General features: G+C 37.5%; 1 protein-coding gene across 2 annotated transcripts in view; it reads right to left on the bottom strand.

Annotated features, from left to right (window-relative positions):
• HOOK3 (hook microtubule tethering protein 3) overlaps positions 1–20,356 on the bottom strand; it is a 111,565-nt gene that overhangs the window by 10,212 nt on the left and 80,997 nt on the right. Inside the window, exons 16-19 of one of the 2 annotated variants that reach the window (XM_039235581.1) lie at positions 9,107–9,194; positions 6,996–7,001; positions 5,015–5,049; positions 820–902 (exon numbers count right to left, since the gene is read on the bottom strand). In XM_039235581.1, the coding sequence (XP_039091512.1) occupies positions 820–902; positions 5,015–5,049; positions 6,996–7,001; positions 9,107–9,194 (212 nt within the window). The remainder of the gene's footprint in view (positions 1–819; positions 903–5,014; positions 5,050–6,995; positions 7,002–9,106; positions 9,195–20,356) is intronic. The other variant, XM_039235582.1, reaches the window with a different exon arrangement.

The raw sequence follows: 20,356 nt of genomic DNA, 5'->3' as shown, positions 1-20,356 counted from the left end.
TGGGGGGCGGGAGGGGGTGGGGAGTCAGTGTTTAATGGGCACAAAGTTTCAGATTGGGAGGACAAAACAGTTCTGGAAATAGTGGCTACACAACAGTGTGAATGTACTTAATACCACTGAACTATATATAACTAAGAAAAGTTAAATTGGTCATTTTTTTTTTTAATAAATATTTTTATTTATTTCTAGGAGAGAGAGAGACAGCGTGAGCAGGGGAGGGTCAGAGAGAGAGGGAGACACAGACTCGGAAATAGGCTCCAGGCTCTGAGCTGGCAGTCAGCACAGAGCCCGAAGCGGGGCTCAAACCCACAAACCTCGAGATCATGACCTAAGCGAAAGTTGGACGCTTAACCGACTAAGCCACCCAGGCGCCCCTAAATTGGTCATTTTTTATGTGATAGACATTTTACCACAGTGGGGGGGAGAAAAAGTCTGTGTCCTGCTCCACACAAAAGAATTAATAAAGTCAGGTCATCTACATGTATAAATATCAAAAGCAGTAAAAACTTGGTTAACCTACAGGTAACTTCACTATTTAAACAGCTAATTTCATAAAATATTCATTAGCATCCACAGTTGAGGAAAAACTCAAAAGTATAATTAGAATCACTTTGACGATGTTTACATACTCTTTCTGTAAATAAGACAAACTCTTTAGTTGCTAGAATATGTAACAGGACCTTATTTATGATAGAAACAATTTTATATAAACTCATCAGTAGGGTAATGTACGGCTAACCAATTAAAACTATGCTAATTGGTAATATAATCTGTCAACTATACTTCAATTAAAAACTATGCTAATTAGGAAAAACTCACAGCTGTTATTAAATCGTGGCTCAAGATCTTCAATAATGGCTCTTTTCTTCTGCAATTCATTATTGGCTTCATGCAGCTTCTCCCTGCAACAAAACATATAACACATTGTCACCTACTGTTTTGTGCTTTACTCCACTTGAAAGATCTAAGTTCTTTATTCTTGGGATACACTTGCATAGCACACAAATGTTACGAAACAAAAAAGGATAAAAAGTCCAATTCAACATAAAAATTAAAACACACACAAAATAGGTAAAAAAAAAATAGAGTCAAAAAATCTCAGACTTTGAACGTTATCATTTCTTTTACAGAAACATGCACAAGAGGGTACAAAGAATTTAGTGATCTTCATTTTTTTCTAGGCGTAAGGATATTATAAAAATTAAAACTCTACAGAGGTTTTACAATGCACAATCTTATTCCAAAAAGTAAAGTTCTAAAAATAAAAATTAATAGAAAGAACACTACACACCAATAAAAAAGAATTGGTACATGAACCCACCAGGATAGATATCACAGAATAATGGTGACCACAGTGAGTCAGATACAAAAGGATAATACTGTAGGATTCCTTTCAAAAAAATTTTTTTTAATGTTTTATTTATTTTTGATAGAGACAGCATGAGCAGGGGAGGGTCAGACAGAGAGGGAGACACAGAATCCGAAACAGGCTCTAGGCTCTGAGCTGTCAGCATAGAGCCTGATGTGGGGCTCAAATTCATAAACTGCAAGAGCATGACCTGAGCCGATGTCGGACACTTAACCAACTAAGCCACCCAGGTGCCCTTCCAGGATTCCTTTTACATGAAGTTCGGAAAGTATCAAGACTAATGAAAGGTTGTAAGAGAGCAGCATAGTGGCTAATTTGGGGATGGAATCAATTAGAAGGGAAAACAAGAGTCTGGGGATTTGCTGAAAGTATTCTACATGTCGACCTGGGTTACCTTGATATTGTAGGAAAACATTCATCAAGCTTTAGACTTAGGAACTTAGAATTTGTGTACTTTATATACGTTATATTCCAAAATAAATGTAAAAAGTGAACAGAAAGTAATAAGTTTCTTCCTGGTAGTTATATAATATGCATAATTCTCTCTATAAAGTACTTAGTGTGGCACTTTATAATACGAGAGGGAAAAAAGGCTGCACAAACTGGAAAACAAAGAAAAAAAGGTAACAACAGCATTACGTTAAGTCTATTCTTGTTTTTTTTCTATGTATAATACTTCAATAAATTGGTATCTTTCAAACAAATTCTTTGAGAATATATCTAGATAAAAAATAAACATATAGAGTTTAAAGAATAAAAAATGTAAGCCCAGTAAAGAAACAGGTTATGAAACAAATTATCACAGAACCTTAGGGAACCCAAGTCCAGAATTTTAATTTTTCTCATGATTTTTGTGATGATACTTTGTGTGTATTCTAGGATAATATACTACTGAATTTTGCCCGATTTTACTTTATACACTACACTGTATGTATTGCTCTGTGACTTCCATCTTTTATTTAACACTATGCTCTCAAGACTCACGTATGTTGATGTGTTAGCCCTAAGTTACATATTTTACCACACTGTTTGAATTTACTTCATTCTAGCTATCATTTTACAATTGGTGGCATTTGTATTGTTGCTACTTTTCTGTGATTACAATGTCCTTTCATACGTTCTTCTATATGTCTCCTGATAGATGGATAAGAGCATTTCTAGGAATATAGGGTATATACAGGGAGCAGAACTGCTGGGTCACAGGATAGGTGTATGTTCAGTTTACGAAGTAAATCAATGTATACTCCTACCACAGTGGATTGGAATTACCATTACTGAACACCTTTGGCAATTCTTAGTATGTTGGACTTTTAAATTTTACCAACTTAGAATGTGTAAAATAGCCTCCCCATTGTGGATATAAATGTACATAAGAATGACCATTTGAAATGTCTATGGACTCTTGGGGCGCCTGGGTGGCTTAGTCAGTTAAGCGTCCGACTTTCGCTTAGGTCATGATCTCGCGGTTCGTGGGTTCGAGGCCCGCATCGGGCTCTGTGCTGACTGCCAGCTCAGAGCGTGGAGCCTGTTTCAGAGTCTGTGACTCCCTCTCTCTCTGACCCTCCCCTGCTCACGCTGTCTCTCTCTCTCCTAGAAATAAATAAAACATAAAAAGAAATGTCTATGGACTCTGTTGTGGATTAAGTGTATCTCCCAAGAAAGATATAGTGAAGGTCTTAACTTCTAGTACCTGTGAATGTGACATCATTTGAAAACAGCATCTTTGCAGATATAATTAGTTAAGATGAGGTCGTAGTAGATCAGGGTGGGCCCTAAATCCAATGACTAATGTCCTTATTAGAAGGCCATGGGAAGACAAGATAGACAGAGAGAAGAATGTCACGTGAAGATGGAGATACAGTGATGCGTCTATACTCCAGGGAACAACAAGGACTGCTAGTCGCCATCATGAAGAGGGGCATGGAACAGATCCTCCCTTAGAACCTCCAGAAGGAATTAATTCCTTGATTTTAGACTTCTATCCTCAAGAACTGGTAGAGGATAAATTTCTGCTTTTCTTAGCCACCCAGACTGTAGTAATTTGTTGCGGCAGCCACAAGAAACCAACGTAGGCCTCATTATCACTAGTAAATTCTTTTTGATTAAGATATTTACCATATAAATGAACACAGAACAATGGTCAGTTTTATGAACTAACAGGTATTCCACTTTTTTTGCAATAAAGAAATGGGAAAGAGAATAGGACAGAAATCAGGCTCTAGGTAACCTCAGAATGGCTAGAAGATACCATTTTCTGTTCTACTAGTACATTAAGAATCTGCCCATTATTAGACTTGCCAGCAAGTGTCCACTGCTAGGATTATCTCACTTTTCCCATATTAAAAAAAAAAATTAGGGGCTCCTGGGTGGCTCATCTGGTTACACCTCCAACTCTTCATTTTTGCTCAGGTCATGATCTCATGGTTCGTGAGCTCAAGACTCACATCAGGAACTGTGCTAATAGTGCAGAGCCTGCTTGGGATTCTCTCTCTTCCTCTCTCGGTCCCTCACCTGCTTACTCTGTCTCTCTCTCTCGCTCTCAAAATAAATAAATATTTTTTTTTTTAATGTTTTATTTATTTTTAGGAGAGAGAGACAGCGTGAGCAGGGGAGGGTCAGAGAGAGAGGGAGTCACAGACTGAAACAGGCTCCAGGCTCTGAGCTGGCAGTCAGCACAGAGCCCGATGCGGGGCTCGAACCCACGAACTGCGAGATCATGACCCAAGCGAAAGTTGAAAGTCGGACGCTTAACCGACTAAGCCACCCAGGCGCCCCATTATAATTTTTTTTAATTTATTTCATTTTTAGATTAAAAAGTCACTTTCAGATATACTTGCAATTCAAGGAAATGTCTGAAAATCTGCTACTGATAAGCTTTGTACTACTTTAAAATTTTACTTAAAAAGAAAGACTCAGCTGGCTATACTCTAGGGCCAAATTCAGCCTGCTTCCTATTTTTGTATAAAGTTTTATTGGAACAGTCACAACATCAGTTTATAGTCAATCTATGGCTGTTTTCAAATTACAGAGCTAAGTGGGTGTGACACAGACCATGGCTTGCAAAGCCTAAGGTAACAGCTATCTGGCCCTTTAAAGAAAAAGGTTTCTGGGGCACCTGGGTGGCTTAGTCGGTTAAGGGTCCAACTTTCGCTTAGGTCATGATCTCGCTGTTCATGGGTTCGAGCCCCGCGTTGGGCTCTGTGCTGACTGCCAGCTCAGAGCCTGGAGCCTATTTCCGAGTCTCTGTCTCCCTCTCTCTCTGGCCCTCCCCTCTTCACGCTGTCTCTCTCTCCTAGAAATAAATAAAAATATATAAAAAAAAATTAAAAAAAAAATAAAGAAAAAGGTTTCTGCCTCCTAATCTAGAGTGTCTCAAACTCTTAACTACAGTTATAAATTCTATCATGAAGACATAGAACCTTAGAACCTTCTTTGAGAAAACAGTTCTAAAGCAGTAACTGCTTTGATTTAAGCACCTTGGATTGAGAAGACCCTTTAGATGCTATAAATATTAACATGTCTTATACTTTCCCCTACCTTCAGAGGCTACTTGGGCCATTGCCTAGACACCCTGTAACCACCTAACAAAATACTTCTATTTCACTAGAGAATAGGATAGTGACACTCAACAGCTTTTATACTTACAGATGTTCTTCAAGCTTCTTTTTTAGAAGAACTGACTGAAAATGGAAAATAAAAGAAGTTTATTTAACATTTTAACTAATATATTAATTATTAAAAAAACAATACAGTAGTAACCAACTCTGAATAAATTCTCAGTAAGTTCTCTGGTTAAAGAGCTCAAAACACACAATGTACCTATGTCTATTTCCTTTTGATTAGAGACAGAATAGCCCCTGAGTGATAGCAATCGGTATAAAATACTCAGAAACTGCATATCTGAAATCTCTATAGTCAGGAAGAAATGACCAAGAAGGCCACTTATATATAGACCTAATATTCCTGGATTCAACAGGCAGGTAGACAGAACTCTAGGAATTGTAATATTTTTTCCCAGGGTGCCTGGGTAGCTCAGTCGGTTAAGCATCTGACTTTGGCTCAGGTCATGATCTCATGGTTTGTGAGTTCAAGCCCCACATCAGGCTCTCTGCTGTCAGTGCAGAGCCTGCTTCAGATCCTCTGTCTCCCTTTCTCTGCCCCTTCCCTGTCTGCACGCATACGCTCTCTCTTTCTCTCTGTGTGTCTCAAAAATAAACTTTTAAAAAATAATAACAGATTTTTCCCTAACATACTCTTTATCTACTGTATTATTTTCCTTGCATCATGATAGATACTGGGATCAACTTCCATAAATAATGACTCACTCTGAGATTTCTGAATATGTACACAAATAATTTATGTGATGGTATGGGAATGTGAAGGATGGCGTATGCACAGAATTTAATGGACTGAAGACGCAGCTTTTGCTGGGTATTTAAAAAAAATCTCCTAAAAAGCAGGAGATCAGAATTGACCTAAAAACAAAAAATAATGGCATTCTATGTAGGACCACTAGATTTCATAATCAAGCTTAACACTTGTAGAGTATATATTATTAATGAATTCTATGAAACATTCCATTTTGAGATAAATTCAGCCAAACCCAGTTAATATAGGCTTATAAATCAAACTGTCCAATCAGTCAATAGCAGCAGTGATGGGGAGAAAAAGCCTCCCATTAAGTTCTTTGATTTTCAGTCACCTTATTTAATAACGATTACTGTAATTGTTCTTTCAAGTCCATTGAAACAGCTCTGGAATTTATCAAATTTACTTCTTTGCTCAGTATATTAACTAGAGCAAGATAAGTGGGCTATAAGGTCCTCTAGCAGTGCTTCCCCCAAATATAAAAAGAAGGGAATAACCTGTTAACTTTCAATTATCGCTTGTTCCTTCTTTCATACAGAGGGTAAAATGAAAATACTTTCTAAATACTTTATAATTTTGCATTTACATTTTGCCTGGAATCTAGCAAAATCAGTTTTAATTATCAGTAATTATCAGTACACGATAATTACCTCATGAATGGTTAGTATACCAGGCAATGTGCTACAGTATGTCACGTGCAGTCTCATGTGAATCTTACAACGTGAGCAATAGCCCCATCTTATAGGTGAGGGAGGGGAGATGGGGAGACGTGGAGTAATTTCAAGTGGCAGACCCAAAATTAAAACCCAGGTCTGAAAAAAAACAAAGAAACAAAAAAACCCAAAACCAAACCAAACCCCAAAAAACTCCAGGTTGGCCAGATTCCAAAGTTTATGGATGGTCTTTATTTCCATGTCTTTCCAGCATGGAGAAGACAGTTACTATTCAAGTAGGTGGCAGGAGGCCAGAGGCCATAGGAAAATAGCTTCAATATAATATAATTTATAAAAGCGGGTAGAACAGGAGTGGGATGGGGGAAAAAAATGAGAGCAGAGGTTTTTTGGTTTGACTTATTTTCAATATCCTTTTAAATATCTTAAGTGTAAAGGGCATAAACCTGTAAGGCAATAGTGATATATTCATTTTCCATAAAATTTGCATCATTTAAAAATTTAATACCATCAACCGTGATGGAAGAGAATGTATATAAATCAAAAAATTGCTCAATATATAGAAATGAATAGGAAGCCATACTTACAATAGCCTTTTGAGCAGAAACCATGCCAAGAGACAGAGAGGACATATTAGTATGAAGCAAACACAGCAGCCAACAGAAGGAACGATTTAGTAATTCATGAACAGAAGTAAAAGTTAGGCATTTTTTTTCAAAAATGTACATTTTTCTTTCTTCTATGGTCTCCTCATCCTGTCTTGTTCTCTTGAGTTTTATACAATGTGGCTAGCTCAAATTATCCATATGACTGGACATAACAATGCTTTTCTGCTTCCATGCTAAAAATAAATGACATAAAAATAATAATAAAAATGTGTAAACCATCCTACTCTGACTTAAGATCACATGAAAGGACTATGCTTTTGATAACAGAAATAGGCAGATATTATAATGTTCTTCAGAGAGGACCAGTTCCACTGGGCAGGTTGCTCTACATACTATATACTCCTGAGATGCAACGCTGTAGGTCAGTGAAAGAGAACACAAAGACATCAAACATTTGCTGGTGGAAAGAACCACACTATTTCTTCACACCATTTTGAGGCATATCAGACTAAAGAAAGTTCCTATTTAAACAGGAACTCGGAGGAAATCTCTAAGAATTAATTTAGAGGAAGACATTTAGAATCTGGGCAGTCAAATAAATGGAGTAACTTATGCAAATACTACTTTCAGGGCCAGCATCTCACTTCTGAAAAATGTTCTCTTAAAGTGATGGCCCAGAGCATATTTAATTAAATGTGATACCTAAATCAGGCTACACAAAATTACTTTTTACAGAATAAATTCCTTCTATGTGCTCTAATACGAGTAAGAGAAGCAGGCAAGTACAACGGCTATTGCTCTAACACTAAGGTAGAGCTGATACTCGTGTTCTGCCACTCCTACTTCCTATGTACCACACGCCCTTCCCCTTTCTACCATAACAAATCAAAAAAGTCTCCTTAAAGTTTTGGAGACCAAAACAAAGTCTACCTTTACCTCAGTTTAAGGGACCTAATGATTTCACTGAAGACATCACTTTGTTCTGACATCAAGTCTCCAAAAAGACTTATCAATGGAAACAACTGTGTAGGTTTATACTCAAAGGCCAGAGTTTATAGCAAATTACACCACCAATAATAAAAAAGAACCAACTGTCTGACGCAAAGATTGGTCATTAAAATTTAGGGTTTATTCCCCTCTTTAAACTATTTTTGAGAACTTTATAGCTGTACTTCTATCGTATACAGTATACAATATTGCATAATATTGTATATTAAATGTAAAGGATTTGGAAAATTTAATTGATTTACACTTTCATCAGAGACTATCATGTGCCACAGAAGCATTGTGATCGAGTGTGAGCATGAGAAGATGAAAGTCCATCTAGTTCCTGGCTCAGTGCCGGATCAATGCATTTATGATATTCTAGTGAGCGTGCCAGTCAAGCAGGCAAGGCTATGACAGACATGCAGAGTATAAGAGAATATTCAGAAAAGGTCAGGAACTTATATTTGAGTGAGGCAGGGCTGGGGATAGTAAGGAGGGATTCAGAAATCCAGAGGTAGTTATTTCTAGGGATGACATTATTTTTCAAAATATCAATTATACATAAAAAATTTCTATTTGAACATATTAAATTTGTACCAGCATTTCTCTTGTTGTTGACCAGAGGGAAAACCCTGGACTCTGAATACTGAGATGAGTACAGGTAAAACACAAAGACTCAGGGAGCCTGGCTGGCTCAGTTGGGAGAGCATGTGACCCTACATCTCAGGGTCCTGAGTTTGAGCCCCACGATGGATGTATCTAACTTAAACGAATAAACAAAAACTTAAAAAAAAAAAAAATCCTGGTTTTCCTACCTTGTAAATCAAACAAACAAAAACCCCACAAAGCCTTAATGAATTCCTTAGTTAATAACTACAAAAAAACTTCTAATTCCCAGCAGAAGGATTCTAAAACAGACAATGAAGTACTGTCTGGTCCTTTTCATAAGGAATATTAGTAAAAGGAATACACTGCTTTTTTTCTATAACCAATATAATTATAAATTATTTTGACAGAGACCAATCAAATAAAAAATAAAAGTGATAGGTTTTCTTAACATTGTGAAACTGCTGGACCATGCTCGGTACATACTAAAAACTCACATCTTCTGCTTTTGAGCCTTGATCCTGTAAAGATTTTTGCAGTTCTTCAACTTGTGACTGTACTTCCAGAAGTCTCTGATTCACCAGCCTAGAAATCAAATGTATATTAATTTGTCAATTTCAGACTTACTTATACCTTCTCCCTTAGTTATCATACTGGTTAGAGACATAGTATAATTAGCAGAACAAAGCTAAGATAGTAGTGCAGCTCACTGTTCAGATTATTTTTTGTTTTACTTGAAATTTCTTTTTCTTAAATATTTGTTTATTTTTGAGAGAGAAAGACTGTGTGCACACAAGTGGGGGAGGAGCAGAGAAAGGGGGACAGAGGATCCAAAGCAGGCTCCACACTGACAGCAGACAGCCTGCAGGGCTCAAACTCACAAACTGTAAGACCATGACCTGAGTGATGATTTCCGACGCTTAACTGACTGAGCCACCAGGTGCCCCTTACTTGAAATTTCTATGATGATTTCAAATATGGTATTTTAGTGGATGTATCTGGTCATACCAGTATACTCAGGCATATCTACTTATCTGAAATTCATTTCAATACATGTTTATTCAAACTATGTGTCAGGCACCATGCTCAGCACTGTGTTAAAAAGATCCCTGTACTGAAGGAACTTAGTGGGGAAGCAAAATGTTAAAAGACAAGATAAATACTTCAGTATATCACATAGAGGTACAAAAAAGGATTGCTCAAAGCAGCAAGGAACTAAATCTAATTGTGTGGGGAATTAGGCTTGACTGAACGGAGACTAGAACAAATAAAATACTTAGGTGATTAAGGATAGAAAAGGGATTTAAGAGAGAAATTTATCATAGCCAAAGCACACAGAAAAATGAGGGGGTACATTGAGTTCAAGAATGGCATATCTAGAGCATACTTAAAGAAAAATCTATTTTTTTATGTTTATTTTTGAGAGAGAGGGAGAGAGAGAAAGAAAGAGAGAGAGAGAGAGAGAGAGCGTGAGCGAGCAGGGGAGGGGCAGTGAGAGAGGGAGACACACAATCCAAAGGCTCCAGGTTCTGAGCTGTCAGCACAGAGCTGAATGCGGGGCTTAAACTCACAAACCATGAGATCATGATCTGAACCTAAGTCGGATGCTTAATTGACTGAGCCACCAGGTGCTCCCCTAAAATATTCCTTAAGTATGGGGGTGTCATTCAGTTGGTACAGCGTGTGACTCTTGATCTCAGGGTTGTGAGTTCAAACTCCATGTTAGACATGAAGCCTACTTAAAATTAAAGTAAGTAATGAATTCCTTAAGAATGGCATATCTAGGGGCACCTGGGTGGCTTAGTCGGTTAAGCGTCCGACTTTCGCTTAGGTCATGATCTCGCGGTTCGTGGGTTTGAGCCCCACGTCGGGCTCTGTGCTGACTGCCAGCTCAGAGCCTGGAGCCTGCTTCAGAGTCTGTGTCTCCCTCTCTCTCTGACCCTCCCCTGCTCATGCTCTCTCTCTCTCTCTCTCTCCCCCTCCCTCCTAGAAATAAATAAACATTAAAAATTAAAATAAAAAAAAAAAAGAATGGCATATCTAAAGACTAAGTTATGAGGGGAACAGTGGCTAAAGATGAAACTAGAGAAGAGAAGAGGTTGTTGGGTACAGCCGTACATGAAATGTGTATTTAGAACGTATCCCATGATCTGGCATAAAATCTGGTTGAAATGGAATAACTCAGCCTTTAAGAATGCTGATTCTGGATCTCATATGTTCTTGAAGTTATTATGATGTTATTATTATTATTCAGTATACTAGCTTGGTTCCCTAGATCCTGGGTGATAACCTTGAAGGACTGCCAAAAGGTGAGACCTACTCAGAAAAAATTTTACAAATTTCACATTGACTTGAGGGTGGAATGCTTAAAAAGCTCAAAATGAAGGCATGAAGATTGGGAGGAAGTTACTACAATTATTACTAAATATGGCTGAAAGAAGAAGGAACAAGGATGAAATATATCTAAAGGGCAAAAGAATACAAGGAATAAAAAAATAACACCCAAGATTCTGGTTTGAGCTTTTGGAAAACATTTACAAAGAAGGAGAATATAGGAGAAGCAGGTTGCTAAATGAAGATAAACTCATTTAGTAGTTGTTGAAAATGCAGTGCCTTGAGCTATCTGGCAAACAGCTGTATCTCTGCATCTAAAGCACAAAGAGAAATCTGAGTTGAAAGTATAGATGAGGAAGCTATCTGGAATTAACAGAAGCCATGAACAAAAATAATATTGATTAGAAAGAATGTAAAGAAGAGTCGAAAAGAGGAACAAAGATGGTTCATGGCAGATCACAAACCAGAGGGTACAAAGAAGGAACCTCATCCTGGAGAGAAGCAGGAGAAACAAAAGAGAGGTGCTTTAACTGAAATTTTACAAAGTTTGAGGAAGGGGAAGATGATCAACAACAATGAATACAACAGACATGAAGAAAGATAGTTTTGAACACTCCCACTGGATTGGCCATTTAAGAGATGACTGGTTATTTTAGTAGGAAATATATTAGTGGAATGATAGAAGCCAGACTACCTCAAATTAAGGACAAAATAGGGCAATGAACTTTTAGAATCAAAACAGCCAGAAAATGCAATAAGCAATTTCTTTTACTAAACAAACCTTAAGAAATTCTTCCCATAAATGTTCTAGGTTCTATAATTAGTAACAATCACATTAAAAACTCAATCAAATCTATAATAATAACTAATATTTTTCACACCAAGGAATAGAAAAGCTAGGTGCTTTTTATTTATTTTTTTAACATTTATTTATTGGCGGGGGGAAGAGGGGTACAGCAAGAAGGAGAAAAGAATCCCAAGAAGGCTCCATGCTCCATAACCGTACGATCATGACCTAAGCCGAGATCAACTGAGCCACACAGGCACCCCTAGGTGCTTTTTAAATAGTGAAGGAATTATCAGAAAATCTATATTCAATATGGGGATATATACAAATACATTACTAGTGACACTGTAACTTTGTTCAATCTTTTCAGAAAGGAATATGGAAATATATTTCAAACCATTAGAGTATTTCAACTATCCATCTTGGTCATTTCTGAAATTATTTAGTCAACAAATACTGTAAGTCTACTAGGCCTTGGTAAATACCATATATAATAAGTTTATACCAAGATGTTCCTTGGAAGTATTTGAAAACAAAACAAATTAAAAAAAAAAAGAAAAGAAAGAAAACAACACAAATTTTCAGTAATGAAGAACAAACAGTAATGGGGAATAAACAAGCAAAAATATGAAGTATTTATACACACACACTAGTATGGAGCTATGGAAACATATGAACTCATCTTTCTTTAAAACATGCAAACTTCAAAAAGCCAAAATAAATGAAGATTCCAATACCTACTTCATGGTGTTGTTTAGAAGAGTAAGTAAGGTATTATGCAGTATTTAGCGCAGTACCTGTACGGAGCAGGTACTCTATAAGTGTGAATTGCTTCTACCTATTTTCTCCCCCTTCAGAAGTTTAGTAGTTAACATACTAATTAAAATCTACTTATATATAATTTTCAACAGGGTACAGAAAGAGGATGAGCTTGCAATCACAATATACTCTAGGCAGGAAGGGAACAAGGTCACGTATGCTTTGAGAAAGCTCCCTGAGTGAGGCTCAGCAGGTATTACAGATTTTTAAAATGCCAACTTGCTGGGAAAACTAATTGGAAAGGATTTTGGAGGTTTACTACAAACCTTTCCTTCTGACGGACAATGTATCGGTGGTGAACGGATTGCATTTAAGTTAAAAGAGTCAGTGGAACTCAGGTTTCTTTGTACTAGTCTAGTGCTATACACTTGTAAGAGATTAAGTTAGAGACAAGGTCATGTAAATGCTTATTAAACTCAGTAAGAACTAACCGTGAAGAGACAAAACACTCTGTGAGAGAAAGAGAGAAAAAAAGGTCTTGCAAATATGGAAAAAGAGAACTTGGCAAGAAAGCGAGATGGATGGGGTGCCTGGCTGGCTCAGTCAGTGGAGTGTGCAGCTTCTTGATCTTGGGTTGCGAGTTCAAGCTCCACGCTGGGTATAGAGATTGCTTAAAAATAAAATATTTTTAAATAGAAAGGCAGGAAGGGAAGGAAGGGATGGGGGAGAGCGACGGAGGGACAGGTGGGGGAGGGAAAGGGAAGGGTAGGGAAGGGAAGGGAAGTGTAGGGAAGGGAGAGAGAAAGAGAGAAAGGAAGGAAGGAAGGAAGGATAGATTAGGTAGAGGGTTTGAATTCAGGTAGCCTGGGTCAAAGCCCAAATTCCCTCACCAGTAAAATTTTAATAAAGATAAGACCACATATTTAAAATAAATAGCACAAAGTCTGGAACAAACAAAAGCCAATAAACATTAACTGCTATCATCATCATCATCATCATCATCATCATCATCATTATTGCCATAGGTTATAGTCATACTATAAACATAAGTTATCAGTACTGTAATTCAAGAAATAGTTTTGCTGGGAAAATGGCAGAGTAGGAGGATCCTAGGCTCACCGTATCCCACAGTTACAATCAGGTAACATTCACATCAGTATAAATAACGCAGAGGATGAGCTTAGGACCAGCAGAACAAACTTTACAACTTAAGGTAGGGAAGAGGCCACATCGAAGAAGGTAGCAAGGGCAAAGCCATGGTCTGGAAGTGAAACAGACCATGAATGTCTGTGGCAGGGAGGGAGCCAGAAAGAACAGGAAACAGACTTTCATAGTATTTGACTTTGAAAGTGAGAGGGGCCAAAATGTCCATCGATGGGTGAACAGATAAAGATGTGGTATACACACAATGGAGTATTACTCAGCAATCAAAAAGAATGAAATCTTGCCATGTGCAGCTACGTGGATGGAACTAGAGGGTATTGTGCTAAGCGAAATTAGTCAATTAGAGAAAGACAAATATCCTATGACTTCACTCATATGAGGTCTTCAAGATACAAAACAGATGAACATAAAGGAAGGGGAGCAAAAATGATATTAAAATAGGGAGGGGGACAAAAACATAAGAGACTCTTAAATATGGAGAACAAACAGAGGGTTGCTGGAGGGATTATGGAAGGGGGAAGGGCTAAATAGGTAAGAGGCATTAAGGAATCTACTCTTGATATCACTGTTGTACCATGTGCTAACTAACTTGGATGTAAATTACAAAAAATAAACTATTAGATTAAAAAAAAAGTGAGAGGGGCCGAATTTTGTGAGTTCTTAAAACCAGCAGGATCTAAAGCCTGGAATTTTAAAAATTGATGAGCTTGGCTCTGGTAGAGCCTGGTTGTGTTAGGAAGTGGTGTCCCAGACTTTAAAGAGACAGCATGACCAAGAGCAGTGTAAATAGAGCAGAGAACCAGCAGTTTGAGGGCAGCTGAGAGGGAGAGTGATTTGTCCATCTCAGGATGTGGCCCAGAGAGACAGGGATCATGCGGACACCCCTCCAGGAACAAGGGGATGATAGCCGCCATTTCCCTTTCCTCGAGCATAAACACACAAGTCCCCACTCCTACCTAACTTCTTTGCACCAAGCACTGGCCCTTAGGCTCCGCCCTTCCCTGTCAGGCTCCCCTTAGTCCCAGTGCTGCAGGCCCCTCCCCTAGAGGACAGTGCAAACCCTGCCAACATCATAGCACCCAACCCACATGTTTTGTGGGACCTCTAGTCTCATTTGTGGGGCAGGTCTCATTTCACAAGCACCCCACTGCACATTAAAATTCACCCCACCCCTGCTGGGGACCAAACACTGCCTACAATAGGCAAAGAAAGCCTCTACAGACAAATGACTGAAGGAAAAAAAGGTCAAGACTTAATAGCAGGGTACACACAAAAGACTCCCGGAAGTGCCAGGCCCTGGGGAACAGAGGACACCGCACTGCAAGGCACCACAGGACCTCTTCTTCATAAGGCTATTATCATAAAGAACAAGAGAAGTAGCTGACTTTATGAATAAAAACAGACAGAGAAAATGAAATGAGAAGACACAGAAATGTTTCCCAAATCTAAGAATAGGACCAAATCACAGCGAGAGACCAAAGCAGACACATATAGTATGCCTAATAGGAAATTTAAGGTAATCATCATAAAAATATTCACTGGATTTGAGAGAAGAGTGGAGGATATCAATGAGGCCCTTAACAAAGAGATTAAAAAAAAAATGACAAATCAGAGCGTATCTGGGTGGCTCAGTCAGTTAAATATCTGACTCTTGATTTCTGATTAGGTCATTGTCTCACAGTTGGTGAGATTGAGCCTTGTGCTGGGCTTTGTGCTGACACCATTGAGCCTGGCTGGGATTCTCCCTTTCCCTCTTTCTCTCTCAAAATAAATAAATAAACTTTAAAAAAAAGACTAATTAAAGATGAAGTATACAATAAATGAAATTAAAAATACACTTGATGGAAAATAAATGGGCTAGGTGACTTGAAAGACACAGTAATAGGAAATAACCAGGCTAAGCAAAGTAGAGAAAAGAAAATTAAGCAAATTGAGAATATTCACAGGGAATTCAGTGACTCCATCAAACATTATAACATCTACTTATAGGGATCGCATAAGAAGAAGAGAGAGATAAGGGAGCAGAAAATTTATTTAAAGAGATAATAGCTGAAAACTTCCCCAATCTGGGGAAGGAAACCAACATCCAGATCCAGGAAGCACAGAGATTTCCCCCCAAATTCAACTCAAAAAAAGTTGACACCAAGACACATAGTAATATAATGGCAAAAAGTAGAGATAAAGAAAAAAGTTTTAAAGTAGCAAGAGAAAAGACAGTTACATACACAGGAAACCCCACAAGGCTATCAGCAGATTTTTCAGCAGAAATTTTCCAGGCCAGAAGAGGGGTGGCATGATATATTTCAAGTGCCAAAAGGGGAAAATCTGCAGCCAAGAATACTCTATCCATCAAGGTTATCATTCAGAATAGGTGACAGAAAGAGTTTCTCAGACAAACAAAAACTAAAGGAGTTCGTGACCACTAAACCAGCCCAATAAGAAATATCAAAGGGGATTCTTTGAGCAGAAAGGAAAGATCATAAGGGACTATGAAAAGTAAAAAACAAACAAACAAAAAAAGAACCCAACAAAAGTAGGAAAAATAAATATTTCTGTAAAAATCAGTCAAGGGATTCATAAAAGTAAAGGATTAAAATATGACACTGTATACCTAAAACATGAGGAGCAGAGGAACCAAGAATGGGTTTAAATTTAAGCAATCATCAACTTAAGGTAGACTGATATATACAGAAGATGTTATACACAAACTTAAAGGTATCCACAAATCAAAAACCAGTAATAAATATGCAAAGAATAAAGAGAAAAGAATCCAAGTATGTCACTAAAGAAAGCCAACATACCATGAAAGACAACAAGAGAAGGAGCAGAGAAAAACTATAGAAACCATCACAAAAAAAGTAACAAAATGACAACAAATACAAATCTATCAATAATTACGCTGAACGTAAATGGACTAAATGCTCCAAAACACACAGGGTGACACAGTGGATAAAAAACAAGATTCATCTACATGCTGCCTACAGGAGACTCATTTCACACCTAAAGACACCCGCAGATTGAAAGTGAGGGAATAGAGAAACATTCGTCATGAAAATGGATGTCGAAAGAAAGCCAGTGTAGCAATACTTTTAACACACAAAGTAGACTTTAAAACAAAGATTGTGGGGCACCTGGGTGGCTCAGTCAGTTAAGTGCCTGATTCAGCTCAGGTCATGATCTCACAGTTCATAAGTTTGAGCCTCGCATTAGGCTCTGTGCTGACACCTCAGGGCCTGGAGCTTGCCGATTCTGTGTTTCCCTCTTTCTCTACCCTTCTCCCACTCACACTCTGTCTCTCTCTTCTCTCAAAAATAAATAAACATTGGGGCACCTGGGTGGCTCAGTTGGTTAAGCATCCAACTTCGGCTCAGGTCATGATCTCACAGTTCATGGGTTCGAGCCCTGTGTCGGGCTCTGTGCTGACAGCTAGCTCAGAGCCTGGTGCCTGCTTCTGATTCTGTGTCTCCCTCTCTCTCTGGCCCTCCCCTGTTCACACTGTCTCTCTCAGAAATAAATAAAACATTAAAAAATTTTTTAAAAAATTAAAAAATAAAAATAAATAAAAGAAAGACTGTAATAAGAGACAAAGAGATATTATAATAAAAAATGGATGATCCAACCAGAGGATATAACAGTTGTAAATATTTATGCATGAAAACATGAGAGCACCAGAATACATAAAACAATTACTAACAAACATAAAGGAATTAATCTGTAGTAATATAATAATAGGAGAGTACTTTAACACCCCACTTCCTTTAATGGACAGATCATCCACATAGGAAACCAAGAAGGAAACAGTGGCTTGAATAACATATTGGACTAGAATTTAACAGACCTATTCAAAACATTCCAAAATAACAGCAAAATACACATTGTTTTCAAGTGCACACGAAACATTCTCCAGAACAGATGACATGTTAGGCCACAGAAAAAAATCTGTCAACCAATTCAAAAAAAATCAAACTTATATCATGTATCTTTTCTAAATGCAGTACTATTAAACTAGAAATCAACCACAAGAAAAAAATCTGGGAAGAGCATAAATACATGCTACTAAATAATGAATGGGTCAACCAAGAAACCAAAGAAATCAAAACTTAACATGTAAACAAATGAAAATGAAAACACAATAGTCCAAAATCTTTGGGATGCAGCAAAAGTGGTTCCAAGAAGGAAGTTTATAGCAATACAGGCCTACTTCAAGAAGAAAAATATCAAATAAACAATCTAATCTTACACCTAAAGTAGAAAAAGAAGAACAAACAAAACCCAAACTCAGCAAATGGAATGACATTATAAAGATTAGCGCAGATATAAGTGATAGAGAAACATATATATATTTAAAAAAAAAAAAAATCCATTAGAACATATCAGTGAAACCAGGAGCTGGTTCTTTGAAACTGTCAACAAAAGTGATGCAATTGTAGCCAAACTCATTAAAAAAGAGAGAGAATCCAAATAAAATCACTAATGAAAGAGGAGAAACAGTAATGACCACCACAGAAACACAAACAATTTTAACAGTATTATGAGAACCTATATGCTAAGAAATTGTGGACTTGGAAGAAATGGATAAATTCCTAGAAACATACAACATACCAAAAATAAAGCAGGAATAGAATATTTGAACAGACCAATTACCAACAATGAAATTAAATCAGTAATCAAAAAACTCCCAAGAAGCAAAAGTCCAGGACCAGATGGCTTCACAGGTGAATTTTACCAAACATTTAGAGAAGTTAATACCTATTCTCAAAGTATTCCAAAAAATACGGGAAAGGAAAACTTCCAAATTCATTCCATGAGGCCAGTATCACTTTGATAATACCAAAACCTGATAGACACTACACACACACACACACACACACAAAAAAAAAAAAAAAAAAGAGAGAGAGAGAGAGAGAAAGAGAGAGAGAACTATAGGCCAATATATCTTAGGAATATAAATGCAAAAATCCTCAATGAAATATAAGGAAACTAAATCCAATAACACATTAAAAACCCTCTGCAAAGTAGATCTACAGGGAACATACCTCAGATAATAAAGACCTTATATGAAAATCCACAGCCAACATCATATTCCATGGTGAAAAACTGAGAGCTTTTCATCTAAGGTCTGGAGCAAGACAAGGATGTCCACTCTCAACACTTTTATTCAATATAGTACTGAAAATCTGAACCACACCAATTGGACATGAAATAAAAGGCATCCAAATTGGTAAGGAAGAGGTAAAAGTCTTACTATTTGCAGATGACATGATACCATTTATAGAAAACTACAGAAAACTCTACCAAAAAACTACTAGAACTGATCAGTGAATTCAGTCACAGGATGCAAAGTCAATATACAGAAATCTGTTGCATTCCTATACAGTAATAATAAAGCAGCAGAAAGAGAAATTAAGAAAACAATCCCATTTACAACTGTGCCAAAAACAATAAAATATCTAGGAATAAACTTAACCAGAGGTGAAAGACCTGTATAATATGGATGAAAGAAATTTAAGATGAAGCAAAGAAATGGGAGAAATATTTTATGCTCATGGTTGGAAGAAAAAATATTGTTGGGGTGCCTGGGTGGCTCACTAGGTGAGTTCGAGCCTCACCTGAGGTTCTGTGCTGACAGCTCAGAGCCTGGAGCCTGCTTCAGATTCTGTGTCACCCTGCCCCTCCCTCACTCATGCTGTCTCTCTCTCTCTCTCAAAAATAAACAAACATTACAAACAAACAAACAAATACAATTAAATTGCCAAGAAGGGCAGGACATGTAAAATGGTCATCACATTGTTGACTCCCAAGACTGACTCACACCTGGGAAATGCCCAATCAATCCGGCATAATAAAGAATGTAGTATCAGGCAAACTATGAAACCATTAATAAGAATGTCAAATCCCTCAAAAATGACATAATATCACAACACTAAGAAAAGGAAAAGACACCATTTGTTTCCATATGTTTGGTATCTAAGAAACATTTCCAAAAAGGAAAAGAACTAAAAGACTGTCACAACAAAATACAAAAGTAATCCTTTCCAGGATAAGCTACTGTTGTGAATGACTGCATAATGTAATATACTGAAAGGTGATTTTCATGTTAGATTTCCAGATTCTGAATTCTCATAATTGAATTGTTTATAAAATGAATAACATCTTTTCGGGTCACAAGAAATAACAGGGTTTTTTTCAAAAACAAAACAAAACAAAACAAAACAAAAACAACTCTTGTCAATTTAGTTATGATGGATCCTATTTTTCTCAAAATTGATCCTTCAGCACGTTAGCTTATAAAAACAGGGTAACCTACGAAAAACAAACAACCCAGTGAAGAAATGGGCAGAAGATATGAACAGACACTTCTCCAAAGAGGACATCCAGATGGCCAACAAACACATGAAACGATGCTCAGCATCCCTCCTCATCAGGGAAATACAAATCAAAACCACACTGATACCACCTCACGCCAGTCAGAGTGGCTAAAATGAGCAAATCAGAGAACTCTAGATGCTGACGAGGATGTGGAGAAACGGGCACCCTCCTACACTGTTGGTGGGAATGTAAACTCGTACAGCCCCTCTGGAAAACAGTGTGGAGGTTCCTCAGGAAACTAACAATAGAACTCCCTTATGACCCAGCAATAGCACTGCTAGGAATTTACCCAAGGGATACAGAAATGCTGAGGCATAGGAGCACATGTACCCCA

This window comes from Hyaena hyaena, unplaced genomic scaffold (assembly GCF_003009895.1).
Source record: "Hyaena hyaena isolate Hyena2069 unplaced genomic scaffold, ASM300989v1 scaffold_100, whole genome shotgun sequence".
NCBI classification, from domain to species: Eukaryota; Metazoa; Chordata; class Mammalia; order Carnivora; family Hyaenidae; genus Hyaena; species Hyaena hyaena.
The sequence above is the reverse complement of the archived record's forward strand: the minus strand, read 5'-3'. Positions and strand labels throughout refer to the sequence as shown.